At 36.9% G+C, this 13,440-nt stretch overlaps 1 protein-coding gene across 6 annotated transcripts in view; it reads left to right on the top strand.

Annotated features, from left to right (window-relative positions):
• ARHGAP21 (Rho GTPase activating protein 21) overlaps window positions 1-13,440 on the top strand; it is a 113,130-nt gene that overhangs the window by 69,209 nt on the left and 30,481 nt on the right. For all 6 annotated transcript variants that reach the window (XM_062633595.1, XM_062633594.1, XM_062633596.1 and 3 more), the window contains one exon: window positions 5,867-5,921. In XM_062633595.1, the coding sequence (XP_062489579.1) occupies window positions 5,867-5,921 (55 nt within the window). The remainder of the gene's footprint in view (window positions 1-5,866; window positions 5,922-13,440) is intronic.

The raw sequence follows: 13,440 nt of genomic DNA on the forward strand, positions 1-13,440 counted from the left end.
ACTATTACTATTCTGTTTTCATGTATTTATTGAATGCTGAGAAAGGTTTGAGTATGGATGTGCTGAATTGGGCACACAGTCTTTTCATTTCAGTATTTGTCCCTTGTTAGCAAATCACACTTAAGGGTTACAGAGGAAGCTAGTTTGAAGTTAAAAGAGGAGGATTAGGTAGATGCATACCACATCTGTCAATTTAAAAACAACAACAGAAAAATCTATCTTGCTTATGAGATCTGTTAACTAGAAATCAGTGTATCTGGTAAAGGCAAAATGTTATGCTAGTGCACACCTGCAAAACATCTGCAGTACATCTTGGCTTTCCTCTGTTTTGCAGTAAGTGATGAGCCTTGCAGAGTTGAGGAAATGCTGATACTTACTTGCTCCTGCAACTCACAAGGGCTTGTTAAATCATGTCCATACACGAATCTAAATACTCCTTTTCATGCCTCATATCTGCCTCCCATTTTTACAGTTTTCTCAGTGCCAGTTTCTCTTCTATAGCAACAAGTTTCCAGTATAATAATATGTTATCTAGAAAGGTGTATTATGATTAGCATGCAGAAATGTTCTCTAAATGCATCTCATATCACGTTATATTTTTAGTAAATCTTCACACATTAAGACTCAGGTATGCTTACAGTTAAAGTATGAAAATGAAGTTCCTGATATTACAATTACAGTGGAATCTTTATTCAAGATTTCATTCAAAATAAATAGATCCCTGCCTTTTATTTTTTCTCTCCCCCCCTTTTTTTTTTTTTTTTTACCTGTTCAAAGTTATGACAGCAAGGTATAGTGAAATGCTTTTTGTGTCATTAGTACTTTCTATACAAGAGCTGGAAAGATGGGGTCTGTCTTTTTTTAATAACCTTTCCTGGAGGTAACACTAGCCATGTATTGTTTTTTCATTTCGTATTTGTACAGACAGAACTATTGTACCGTAGTGTATCCCAAGATACGGGATTTTATTTTACATGCCCAACAGGTACATCAGTCAGTTAAATCAGAGATTGGGTTGGAAGGGACCTTAAAGATTATCTAGTTCCAACCCCCCTGCCATGGTTGCCCCATCTTTAATGGCCTGTGTGGCCAGAGATTCTTAACTGTAGGTCTCCTTGTGTATAAAGTTTCATTTTCAACCCTGTGACTGTACATGGCAGACTGTTCCAGCAGAATGCAACCCCTGCCCACTGTGGATAAACCAGGGACACCTGAACAAGGCCTTATCAGCGGTTATCTAGTGCAGCCAGGAATGGCATAGTGCACTGCTGCATCTGTCCCTCTGATTTCCATGAGTGCAGAGAAGATGAAGGGATGCCATTGTTAGTTAGAAGAACAATTTGTTGCCTTGAGCCAGATGTGTACATCACAGAAGATGGTAACAAAAGTTCATGTGTATCTTTGAGTGTTTTATGCAGAACATATAACCATCCGGAAGTCTTGCAGCTGGACCTCTTAAGATAAATATTAATCCTGATCCATAGGGAGAGCTAAAACTCCAGATCAGGTGTATCTTCCTTGTAGGCAATACTCATGTGACTAAAGAATAATCTCTCTAATTCTTGAAAATGGTATTTTTATGCTCAGAGCAGTTTGTTCTGCACATGTGCTGCCATTTCCTGGCAAGTAAAATTATATCATGGTGTATATGTGTCGTTTTAGCATGTTGTTCTTGCATCAGCATAGCTATTCTCGGTCAGACTAATGATCTGTTTACGTCAATATCCTCTTCGATAATATCCAGAAATGGATTCTTAAGACTGTGAAAACACTGAAACTGTTATAGAGTGATATTTGGTCAGGTAATACTAGCCCACTTCTCAGAAATCCTTGGTTTAGGAACTTGCTGAAGCAAAGGTCTTATCTCCATCACTTGATTTAATAGTTCTTGATAGGTTTATCTTGCACAACTTCAGTTCTGAGTGAACTCTTCGTACTGAAAAATACCCACTGACACAGTTCTTGCTGGTTTGTGTCTCAGCTGATCTTCCATCAAGCACACCTTAGTTTATTCAGTAGGCTTTGTGCAAGCAACTTGATGAAAGGCCTTTTGAAAGGCTGAGTTGTCCATTGAAATATCCTTTATTCATGACTAAAGACAGTTTCATACAGAGTCTCAGTATGTTCTGTGATGCTTTTCTAGACATTTTAATTACAGAATTTGTAATTCTCGTTTTCAGTTGCCCTTTCAAACTTATTGCTGACTGTAGGTGCTTATTCTTTTGTTGTTTTTGTGATCATCTTCAGAGCAGTTTTTAAGGATATGACATATTTTATCATCTCTTATCTCTGAGGAGGGAGATCGCCCCCACACTAACTGTTCAGCTGTTTTGAAGTGAAACTCAGTCTGGACTTAGTGATTTTTGGATTTTATCACTCAATTTCCATAGCTGCTGACTGTTTTTCTAGAAAAGTTGTTCAACTGTAGCTGTTTGTCCTCATTATATAATGCTGCAGACATCAGAACTTAGCTACCTTAAATGAATGAATCCCATAAATTCTGGTGGGGCTTATGATGAAGTATGATTCAGCCATGTTTTGTATTCTCATAAAAGTTTCAAGCTGTGTCTAGAATGTTACCTATTTTGCTCTGGTTCCATAGCAAAGCAATACTTAGACTGCTTCCTCTGGAAGGTGGAGGGCACACCTCAAAAAAGTTGCTGGAAATAACTGTGTCCTGTAAGATTAATTATGAAATCACTGTTAAGTCAGGGTTTCCTACTGTACTTTACCAATAGCTGTTAAGTTTGGTCCATGAAGAATTTATTCTCATCTGTTCACATAATCAGCATGGAGTTACATTGATTATTAATGTAAACTCTGTTAATTATTTATAGTTCTAAATAAAACAAGAAACAGATTCTGATTCCCAGCTTTTTTTTTCTTATTTTTTTGAACTGTGGGGAATTTGGATTATTAGGTCTATTCTGCTTGTTTCTCCTTGCAAATTCTTGAAATTGTTTGGTTTACTTACAAATGTACAGAGTTCAGCTCTTGAATCTGTTTCATTAATCCAAAATAACACATCAAAAGATAGTCTTTGTGATTAATGCTTTAGTTTCGTGACTCTGAGACAATAAATTTAAAAACTCTCAAAATGTGTAATGAAAGTCGTTACATCTCTGAGAATTCACAATACTGTTTCTAATATTTTAGTGTAAACAGCCATTTTGTGTGGTGGTTTTTAATAACACTTTATAATACAGAATTTGCATGTAGTATATACACCAAAAGCATTCTGTAATACTTTTTGTTTCTGATCTAAGAATTGAAAAAACACTGAGAGCATGTCATAAAATGTAAAGCAGGAAGATCCAAATACTCTCCAGAAAATTCTGCAGACAAACTGAAATAAAATACTTATGTATCATTCAAATAACTATCTACTTAAAATATTGTTCCTGAGTGGAATCCTTTCCTCTTTTGGGCAGCTACTAAGAAAGTGTTAGACCGTGTAAATCGATTTCGACACTTTTTTAGAAAAGCCGCAAAGTATTTATATAAGAGTTCTGTGTCAAGTTCTATTCCTTTTTATAAAAAGTACTTGAAGAGGAGCAATGTATTTGTCATATTTTTGACTTCCAAAGTTGACACTACTTTTGAAGAATCATTTTAAGTAGCTTTTGCTGTTTGTGCATTAAGTCAAAGTGGGAAATACTATTGTAAACACACATTAAAAAGTCAATACTTTTGTGTTTCTTAAAATTCAGTATTCTGAAAAAAAAAAAATTTAAAGGCTTTTGAAAACTTACTTTTTCCTAGCAGTGCATAGGCTTAAAAAGAAAAACTTAAGTCTATCACTGCTGATCTTTGGTCTTTAAACTAATTTATGCTGCTTGGAGATTTATTTCTTTTTTCCTACTCCCAAATGAATTGTGGTTTAAGAAGATTGTGAAACCAAATACCTTTACTCTGCTATTTTGGAATGCAGCCTTATGTCTGCAGTTGCTAACAAATGGAAAAGGAACCACATTATAAACACATTTTTCATATAAGAAAGCATAATAATCCCATGTTACACTTGTGAGAAGATGGCTTTCTGCAGAAGTCAGAAACTGAGGTCCTTCTCAATGCTTTCACAAACTGTTCTGTGCACCCTGAAGTCAGTGGCCAGTGTCTGTGCTGGTTTTGTCTTTTCTCAGCCTTGTACCCTGGAGATGACAGTTTCGTTCAGAGTGCGTGGGTGAAGGTCTTCCCGAATCTTTGTTAGCGAAGACAGGCCTTCCTCAAAGGAGAAGGAAAACTCCTATCTTCAAACCCGGGCTGATGGCACTTGTCTAGCCCTGTATGGTCTTCCATCAAAGAGAAGGACACTGTTACAAAACCTACAACCTGTGGACTTTGCTGTCCACACTTAGCTAGCTAGGCCATGGCAGTTAAACCTCAGGTGGCAAGGGTGGGGCCAGTCATGCATGCGCAAGCCGTGCTTCACCTAGGAGATCCACTGCACAGGCTGGAAGGGCCTGCTCTCCCTTGTCTGGAGAGGCGAGGGTCTAAACGGTAGGTGACAAGGTGCATGGGTAGCTGCAGATCCAGCCTTGCATGCGGGCGGACCAGCACGTGGGTAGCTCGAAATTGCTCAGGAGATGACAGTCCTGGTTGGACACTTCCTGATTTTCTAAGGTGCCTTTCTTTGATTTGCATATCCCACTTGCCCTTGGCCATCGTGCTTGTAGTAAGCGTGGTTAAAGCCCTTCCCAAATCTTCGCTTGCGAAGCCAAGCCATCACTGACCAGTACAGATTAGGTGATTTCTAGTCTGATATATCAGGTTACGTTGTATGCACTTTTTCTTGTGCTGGTATTGATCATCTTGTCCAAATACTCTTTTCTTCTTGTGACGTGTTCTGTGAGATTTCTAAATAAAAGTCATAATCTCTCCATTTTCTATTTCATTAAAGCTAGTTAAGTCTGTACAAGCTGTCTCTCTTGTAGCCCTTCTCTGTACTGTTCCAGTTTACATTTAATGGCTGTGAACAGAGTATTCCTCTGTCTCAGATGAGGTAATGAATTCAGGTGTTCTGTATCCAGTGTTACAAGCATATACTTCTTTCTTGCTTGTGAAAATGCTTTTTTCTGGTAGATACTAGCTGCAGGTTCACTATTTTACAATATTTGACTCTGGATAACTGAGTAACATTGTACATTCAGTGTCCAGATTTTGCCTGTATTTAAATTGCATTGATTGAACTGTCTGGATTTCTGTATCTTCATGCCGCTCCTGCTTTTGGTTTCAGCAATTCAGACTGACAGGCTCAGCACTTAAAAATAGCAAATGTTTTTCATCCATATTTCAGATGTCATCTGACCGACTAAATATGTTTAAGTTGATTCTGTTAGGAGGTGATTGGAGTGGAAAGGTGTAAGTCAGTGCTTGCCTTGCTGTTGCTTCACTTTTCACATGATGTGGCAGTTACAACATTTCCCCAGCAATTTTAGAGTGCTAGCAGACTTTAGTTTTAAATGGAATAAAGAGAGAACTTTTAACTTGTGTTCGCAGATTTGACACCCTGTTTTGTCTGAAAAGCTCCAAATGTCTAATGAACCTTAGGGCTGGAGGAAATAAAAACACCGCAAAACAAATAAAATCAAAACTGACAAAGCGTATTGGCTTAATAAACTGACTTTGCTGAGTACACAGATGTAGTCTTCAGTCAGGTTCCTGCTCTACTCATATTTGCAAAGGTTCTAGTGGAAATCAGTGGGTTTCTGTTGTGTTAAGTAATTTGATATTGTAACTTCGTGTGGGAGTTCCTGAACGGGTTTACTCCATGGAATTTAATGGATCACCTTTGTAACAATAACTGAAAAGCTTTTCCGAAAGTTCATGTCTTATGGTTGGGTTTTTTTTTTCCTATTTCTTTCAGTGACAGCATATTGGAACTTAGTGTTATGCCAAAAGACGAGGACATTCTTCAGTTGGTATGTTTATGAAGCTTATATTCAGACAGTATATTGACTAAAGAAAAATGTCTTGCTGTTGGTTACAAAGTCTTCAAACTGTGCTACCAGCAAATAATTAAAGAGCTAAGATCTGTCATTCCTTAGATACTGTACTTGCTTGACATCCCTTGACGTTTCAGAGGAACCTAAATATAGGGGAGAATACCTTTTGCATGTGATATTTCTAGCTTCTTGTAAAAAAAAAATCTTGTTAATAATGTTTGTATTTTTATTACATTTTTGATTAGTTTCCTTATGTTAGAAATTATAAATTGGGTTGCTTTAACTAGGTTGTCTAATTCTCAGTGAGTTGGGAATCATTACTAAATCTGAATTAAATAATAACATATGGTGCTTAGAATTAGCTTTTGATAATAACTCTCAAACTGTGCATTTCCAGGAAGGAAGCAGGGGGAATGTGCTGATGGTCGTTCACAGAATTTTTAATTGGAATTGCTGTAAATATTTTGTTACGCTGGTGCCTATATGCCCCTCATTTGAGCTGAGGTCCTGCATATATACTGAGTTAGTTCCTCTCCTGTTTAATGTCTCTAAGTCCAAAAGATCTGTGGATAAGATATGATGTGTGTCTTGTGAAAAATCAGAAAAATACCTATTGTATTGATATGCTCTAGTTTATTTGTAATTGGAAGTATAGGAAAGGGGTACACTTCCTGGTTAGTGGTTGGAAAATTGTATTTTGTAATCCACACAGTGTCGTAAGAGTTGACTTTAACATTTAAGAAAAATCTGCGGGTTTCAGTAGCTGTTTTCCAGTATTAAAGGACAAATTAATGGGTAAAGAAAAAAACCCAAGAATCTCTGTTTTGAGTTGAAGGTGAAGATAGAGTCTAGTGTAGGAACTCAGCCAGTTAGGCCAGCAAGCCAAGATATTAGAATAGAAGTGATATTTTGAGAATATTTGATAAAGAAATACTTCAGTAATCCAGGACAGGGAATGTTGGGGGCAGCGGATGGTTTTGGTTGCATGAATAAATGGGAATGAAAAGCTGTTTGGCAGTGGTGGTTAGGGTGTTGGTTTTGGTTTTGGTTTTGTTTTTTTTGTTGGTGTTTTTTTTTTTTCCTCTGTAATTGAACTATGAATAAATAAAAATGTAGGAATAGCTCTAACTTTTAAATTATTTAACTGGCTGTTTGCATCCAGTGCAGTCTTGTAGCCATAACAGTCCAAGGATCTTGGCAAGGCAGGATTCGTATTTGTATTTGACCGGGCAAGGATTCGTATTTGTATTTGACCAGGCAAGAAGCTCTCAGGCACATCTTCCTTCTGCTGTTGAAACAAGAAGTGCAAGCTTCAGGTGAAGTATATATTTAAAATGATTGGAATTTAAATTGTTTTATCAACGAGTGAAATAATGGTGGCAGAGGAAGATAGTCAGTTGTTGCCTTTGGGCTATAGAAGGTTATGAGTAAAAAGAAAATACGATCATTCTCTTGGAGGAGATTGAGTGGTACAGGAAAGAGAAAAAATATCTGTGGGAGTTCTGGGAAAAGAATTAAGACACGTGTAATTTCCAGGTGTCATTTAAAAAAAAAACCTTTCTTTTGCATTGTAAGATGTGGTAGAGTTGTGAATTCTGTTTGTGGTGCTCCTCTTTTGAAGATAGGAAGAGGATTAGCTGTGAGTGGCGGGTCTTCATTTTGCAAAAGATGCTTTGCATTGCCTCTATAGCTTTGTATGAGTTCCTACTAAGAATTGTTTGCTGTTGGGTTGGGTTGGTATGTGATTATGATACCACATGAAGGAGATTATGCTCCTGTTTGCTATGAAGTGTGTTTATAGGTATAAGTGGGTTTGTCTTGAAGACTGTCAGTTCCACATGGCGTCTGGTAGAGGAAAGCCATGAAGAGACATGTTTTCTGCAGTCCACAAGACTACGCATTGCATGTACTCAGACCTGTTGGAAGGGCTTCTGATGGCTGAAGTTTTCAGTCTGAACTTCAGTATATATGTTTTCAAGTGTCAGTCTGATGGCAGAGTTGCAACATGTCAATATACAGGTCATAAAGATAAATTGTATCCTATAATAGAAGCTGGCAGTTAATGGCCTGCAGCTTTTCTTTTAGACCGCCACAAAGGAGGAAAAAACTTGTAAAACAGCAGTTAGCAGTATTTTGAGACACAGTGCACCACTGTAAATGAAAAATTTATGCAGTTCTTCTGAAGATGGTAATTATTCATCTTAAGCCTTCAGATGTTAGAATCTACTGTTCTCATTACAAGATCTGGTGAAGAACTTTGCTCTACTCAAAGCTGAACAGTCATTTTGAACAGCATAGACTGTTACTCCTTTCACTCAGCGTGAAAAGATGGTAACTTTCTGTTTTCAGCTGAGAGACTGCATGCTGGTTTGGTTTTGTTTTTCACTTTTTGTCTTTGTCATTAATGCTGTATTAGCTTTCGTGGAAGTCTCTAAATAAATTATAAACCTCAGAGCAAATTCTTATTCCTGAATGAAGTACAACTCCTACAAGTGATAATAATCTCTGTAGTGGTAGGGTCAGTGTAAGTCCAAAGTGACCGAAAATGGGAAGGTGCATTATGCCCTTCTTAGCTGAGAGAAAACTTACACTTCTGTCACTGAAATTATGTAAGTTGCTGTCACTCATTGTAAACTGTTGATGTTAAATACAGGTATGTTGTAAAAATAGAAGAACTCAAAGCACTACTGCATATTGTAGTAGGAGTTAATGAAAGGTTTATCTAGTGCAACAAGCATGAAATAGTTCCATTATATTCAGGAACAATGCTGGTTGTGGTAACTTTTACAGTACTTGGCAGTCTGCTCCATATGGTGATGACTGATTGCTAGGTTAACTACATAAAGACCACAGTTGCTTGTTTCTGTCCTTAGTCTGCTATTTATAAACCTTGAGTTCAGTCTGCAGAAATATCCATATATATCTGTGAACCTCTGGGTATATTGAATTTCCTGAAAACGGGGTTAAACCCATTCATCAATAGTAACAATGAAGTGGTCCAATCCACAGGTCGTCGCCCTCTGTGGCATGTGCACAGTGCTTACTTTGAAGGCAATTACATGTGAAAGCCTACTGTTAGTGTAATCAGTATCAGTCGCTCATTGGCTGGTGTGATCTTGGAAATGTCACTTTTGGGATGGGGGAGAGGATATTTAAAACATCTCTGCCCATGACAAAAACATGAATTCTTGGCAGCTATGATTGTGTTGTGTTTTTTCATGCTTCTTGTAGGTTTTAGTACCACTGACTTCATACAAATGGAAAGACACATTTAGGTTGACTACAAATAGCTCTTAAGTGTGTTTAATGGAATTGTTGCTGGTTTGTAATCTTTGCATAACAAATTTAATACTAAGAAGTTGTTCAAACTGTGACACTTTCCAGTCATCCAAAAGCATTTTGTGCTGCACAGAACGTACTGAATGTAAAGGTGCTCCCGTAAGAGAGAAAATTGAAATTCCTAAGTCCACTTACAGGTCAGCCGTGTTATGATTCTTGTCAGTAGTGTTTTTAGTTTCTAATGTGTACATGTTAGGGTGTTCTTCATATGCAGTATTATTTCATGTGGGAATTTGCTTGTTTGCTAATCATTCCTTGTGTATGTGAAGAAGAATATAGCTTCCAGGTCACTGAATTTTGAAGTATCAGGCACTTGAAAATATCACTCTTAAAAATTGCATCTTTGATATGGTCTACCCTAGAGCTGTTCATCTAGAAGGTTATTTGTTATGTAGCATATTAATGATTATATATCAGGTCTGCTATATGTAAATATATGTAGATATTTATTTGTAAATATGTATATCTGCTTTGTGTGTGTGTGTATATAAACACACATGCTACAGGCAAGTTATCCTGACTTTCATCTTTTGTTTTCTGTCACTTCCCAGACTACTAACTCAGAAAATCAGCTTTCCTAACTTTTATCTTACCTCCAACAGTTTTCCTTTGAATAAGTTTTAAGAATTCATTTCTTCATACGAATTGCCCTAAAAGGTAGGAGGTTTACTTCTAGTCCTAGGTGGTGTCATCATCCATTTTAGTAGCATGTGAATGTGTTGAAACACGCCTTAGCATTCCAGAGGGATCTCTGTAGTTTCATTTACAAAAAGATTTTACTGGGCATTCTGTGAATTATGGGAAATGTGGAAATAAAAAGGGGGCTGTTTATATATTTTTTATATGTTTAGTTCCCTCTTGCATATCTTTTATTTTACATATTTCTGTAAAATTACAGGCCACTGAAACTGTCTGCTGCTAACTGAAAGTTGACCATGTTTGAATGGAAATGTTTCTCTTGTCATAGGTAGTAGGGGAACAAAAAAATCCTAGATGGGAGTGATCAGGAAAGCAAGTGAAAGTCAATTGAAGCATCTCTTTTTTTTCCCTTTTTTCTGATGAGGTGATGTGGACGTTTTCAGTATGTTGGGTAGTTGGGCAGAAGAGTTGCTGCTTTGCCATTTCTGATACTTACAATATCTATGGAATTTTGCAGCTCTCAAGGCTTTGTGGTACCCTGAAATTGCCAGGGATGCACCCGTATTAAAAAATGAAACTAACTTGCATAAGGGAGTTTATTCTAGAGTTTCATATGCCACAGTAACCTCATGTCTCTGACTACAGGTCTGCTCATAGTCAACTTGAACAGTATTGTCTTCTTTTTTCCTGAGACTGTCCAGTTGCATCAGGCCCAATGGAGCAACATGGCTGTTTCATTGGCAAACTGTAAAATATTTTCATTTGCCTTACTTTAATAAACAGATATGTTTTAATACATAGCTGTGTTTAGACCTGAGTCTTGGACCATTTGTTTACTTCCAGATTTTGAACTGACACAGTTACTTATGTACTCAGAGGTTAATATTAAAGCTCTGACAGCAAGTACAATGGAAGAAGGGGTGTGGCGTGAAGGCGTAGTGACCTAGGAGACTTAAACATCTTTATCTAACATTTCCTATGTTAGAAAATACCATTTGCGTCAACCCTCCTCATCTCAATACAGACTAATACTCACAAGGAAGTCTTTCACACCTCTTGTATTTGGAAATTAAATTTCTTGGGCTTAAGGCATTAAATTTGATACACTAAAATTTCACTGCTATTGAGAAGGTGTGTATGGGTTTTTTTGGTCATTTTTTTTAGATAACATTATTTGACTGTAGTGATTGCTAGGTGTCTCTGAGTGAAATGAAACTTCTTGAGCTGCATTACTGGCATTCTTGCCAGAGCAAATTGTAATTGGAAAGTGTTTCCTTTAAGACAGCTGACAACCTTTTAAGATGTTCAGTTCCCGTACTCATGTTAAATGTGAGAATAGGTTAGGGCTGGGGAAGAGAAACATGATCAGAAGTCAAAGTGATTGGAGAAAGAAGGAAGAATGCCTCAAGTTTAGTCTTGCAAGGTGCTGGGCATGTTAGCTTAATTCACCAAAACGCTTATCTCCAATTTTTTAAGTAGTTCAGTTGAAATCAGTGTTATTATTTATCCTCTAGTGAAGCGTAGTGAAGCATGCTTATCCTCAGTGAAGCATATGCCTATGTGCTTTTATGGGTTTGGACTAAGGGGTATAGGACATGGTTGGTTAAAGTTCTTGAAAGTGTGGGGTTTCACTGTGATTCTTACTAAGACATATCCTTGTACGTTAGCTGTCATTATTCTCACATAAATGGCATAAAACCAAGTGAGGCAAAAATGCAAGCAAAACTCTTAGCTGAATTTTAGAGGGTTAATAAAATGCCCTGTAAAAATACTTTATATAATGTTCTATTGGCTTAAAATTCATTTTGTATATCATACACGAATGTATTACCTTAACAGTTAAACCCTTAATGTGCTAACGGTTATACAGATTCACAATAAGAAATTAATTCTTTGCCACAGATGTTTGCAAACTTGGTGCAAACAAAACCAAATTGCAAGGTGGGGAAGAAATTGTACACAGTAACTGGAAACACACTGAGTTCTTTCCATAAGCGCAGCAGTTTTCTTCTAGTAATTGTTGCAAAGCTGTTATCCATCACAGCTCTTTATGTCACTCTGAATTGGTGTATTTGTATGGTAAGCTTTCCATAACTGCTGTTGTTTTGAGAAGGTGGGAAATGCTCATAAAACACCATGTTTTCAGTTGTGTTGGACCTTCTGAGTAACTGCCGAGTACCTGGCTCCTGTCGGAGTTTGAGTGGCTTGGCTGGTGTCTGAATCAGGAGCGTTAATGATCTGGATATTAAATTTTTATTTTTAAGTTGGAAGGCTTTTTTTCATTTAATTTATAAGGCTCTTTAAAGACTTAAGTTTAAGCCCTACCCTAATGGCTTTTTGATGAGTATATCCTCTGTTGCAGTCACTTAGAGATTAAGGTAGTATTTCCACATAGCTATATCATTTGAGGAACTAAAGGGAGAGGAGAGTAGTATTTAAACTGTGGTTTATATATAGTTGCAAAACATTAAAGTGTCAAAATAGTGTATGAAAACTAATAAATACGTTGGCATGCTTCATATTTTTTAGTCTCCAAAGCCTCTTCTTAAAATTTAACTTTACTTTCTAGTTAAAGCAATTAAAATAGCTCATAGTAAAAAAGTGGATGGTGCAGCATTTAGTGTGACATTATTCAGAACAGATCAGTGCATTTCTTTGCAAGTTGCAGTATTCGTTTTTAGGCCCTTGATTGGAATTATGAAGCAAAGAGAATTAATATTCTTTGTTACAATGTCACAGCTCCCGTTTATAAACTTTATCTTGCTTGGAAGAAAGTTTAGCTTTGTTTCAGTGATTTCTTGGGAAGTGGGTGGAATGAGCTTGAAAGAATGACACTTCCCTCATCATAACCTTTCTTCCAGTAACTGTCTCATTCAGAACTGGCAGTCTGTCTGGATACACCTGCATCATGGAAACGTACTCTTTACTGGAGGGAGAAGAAAGCCTGGCTGATCTAATTTTGAGCCCTGTGAGAATGCTGGCTTCTGAAGAGATGTATCTGTGATACATTTTGTCAAGAGTTCAGACCTGATTTTTAAACTCATTTGTAGTCTTCAGCTATGATCAGATCACGCTGGTTTTGGAATTCAGCCTTTCTGCTGTCAAAGTCAATGAAGCATTGTTTGTGAGGGGCATGTTTTACAAACACATAAACGCAGTGCATTTTATATTGGTGTAATGTGTGTGTATCAAGGTTTTGAACTGTTTTATGAGCTGTATAAATTAATAATTGTTTTCTGATTGAGGTGGTGATTATTTTTGTTTCCTTTGCATGACAGTTGTCTCTTGCTCTATATGTTTTCTGGGTTTTCAGCATCTTTTCCATTTACAGATACATATATATATATTTAATTCTTACAGCCTGTCAAGTTCCTAAATAGTCATTTATTTAAAGACTTAGAAATATTTATCTATGTTCTTCCCCTCCATTAAATGTGCCAGTGGAAACCTGGCTTGATTTTTTACTATGAGTGGAGGAGGAAAAAAATACAAATCACATGAGTAGAGTGTTTCTGCA

Source organism: Pezoporus occidentalis, unplaced genomic scaffold (genome assembly GCF_034315485.1).
Source record: "Pezoporus occidentalis ecotype Australia unplaced genomic scaffold, CSIRO_AGI_Poc_V1 ctg40, whole genome shotgun sequence".
NCBI lineage: Eukaryota > Metazoa > Chordata > Aves > Psittaciformes > Psittacidae > Pezoporus > Pezoporus occidentalis.